The sequence below is a fragment of the Sphaeroforma arctica genome (assembly GCF_001186125.1).
Source record: "Sphaeroforma arctica JP610 unplaced genomic scaffold supercont1.6315, whole genome shotgun sequence".
Taxonomy (NCBI): domain Eukaryota; class Ichthyosporea; order Ichthyophonida; genus Sphaeroforma; species Sphaeroforma arctica.
In genome coordinates this window covers 1-1,687 of record NW_014034243.1, presented here as the reverse complement: position 1 = coordinate 1,687, position 1,687 = coordinate 1, and the positions used below count along the sequence as shown (strand labels likewise).

General features: G+C 34.2%; 1 protein-coding gene across 1 annotated transcript; it reads right to left on the bottom strand.

The window, feature by feature from the left end:
- Positions 1-315: 315 nt before the first annotated feature.
- On the bottom strand, positions 316-504 carry SARC_15557 (hypothetical protein; the record flags this gene model as incomplete). The annotated part of the gene is made up of 1 exon (XM_014290324.1): positions 316-504. A coding segment is annotated over one exon (189 nt), but the record flags the coding sequence as incomplete, so codon positions are not given.
- Between the last annotated feature and the right edge of the window lie 1,183 nt (positions 505-1,687).

The following is a 1,687-nucleotide window of genomic DNA, read 5'->3' as shown; positions in this document are numbered from 1 at the left end:
AACATGTCTAGAATAGCATCATATATATATATATATATATATAATAAATATATAAATATATATATATAAATATATATATATATATATATTTTATATATAAAATATATATATATGATTCGCATTGTGATTAATACACAGTTTTACTAGAAAAACATGTCTGAATGCATCTATGTCTCGTTCAACGAGACAGCGACCAATAAGAAAACAACCAATAAGGTAACAACAAAGAATAATCTCTTGCCCAGCCCTACAACCAGAACGTATTATGAACATCCTAAACGAGAACATCAAAACACCACACAACCCTACCCCCACTTACACAGTCTGAACATCGGAAGCAAGTCCAGCCAATCCAATCATGAGCTTCTGTTCCATGGGGAAGATCTTCTGAAAGTCACACGCAATGGTCTGTGCCTGTACACCCAAGCGTGTGTCTGACGCGATGGCCACACAGTCTTTACCTACCATCGCAATGATGGCGGCTCCATTATATGACATGATCGACTGTGTGTACGTGTACGGATAGACAGACGTTAGAAATGTGTATATGTACAGGCAAGCTCAAAGAGGTGTATATGAACAGATCGCAAGATGAAGCGAGACTACACTCCCCGATGGTGTGGGTTGTTTTGGGTCGGCCTGTGGTATGAGTGTGATACATCGCTGTACCTCCATAGACGCAACAGGCACAAACAATAAGATAAGGAATACGATGAACCAAAACAAGGGGTACGCTAGATGCGAAGTTGAGGCCAACAAATAAATGATACTAGCGATGTGCAAGTATGGACTCTATACGTGGGAATGTATGTGTAGAACTATTATTGCATGGGCATGTATGTTACACATCGTTAGTACGCTACGTGCAACAAGGAATAACAATAAACATACAGACTATGCATCGTTAATAATAAGACAAATAAACTCTATAGTTACGCATGCCATAAATGCCGATATGATCCTCAACCCTTCCAATGCGACGATATAAACAAGTATAATACCTATACCATTCTAAATTTATATTCCACGAGTCGAAAGTGAAACCAATACATGACCATAATTTACGACAACACAGGTGAAACAGAATTAATAAATGTATAAACTGATACGAAACAAATACCCTCGTACCCAATATCCTGGATATACAATAAGAGATCATCTGCATCATGTATTATGTACTACAAGTATGAACTCAATTTCAACATTGCCAGCGAAGAATATATTTACAATCCCACTCGATTTCGAGGTAATGTGAACAAACAAAAAAACTCATCATTAAATATAATAGATCGATATGCATGTATATCCTAGAGTATTCCCATTTGTGTATATATACAGATACATACACATTTTTATATACACGCACACACACACACACTTGTATATATATATATATATATATACGTATACACACACACACATATATATATATATATATATACTGTTAAAAGTTAGTCATTTATATATACACGCACACACAAACACACTTGTATATACATATATATATATATACGTATACACACACACACATATATATATATATATACTGTTAAAAGTTGTCATTTATCATTATAAATAATAAAAAGACTTCACATATTGAATTAAAATTTATAGTAGTTAAATAAGCGTTATCGCTCCTGGGGAGCAGATCCACTGTGAACAGCTTATATATATGTAAATATATATA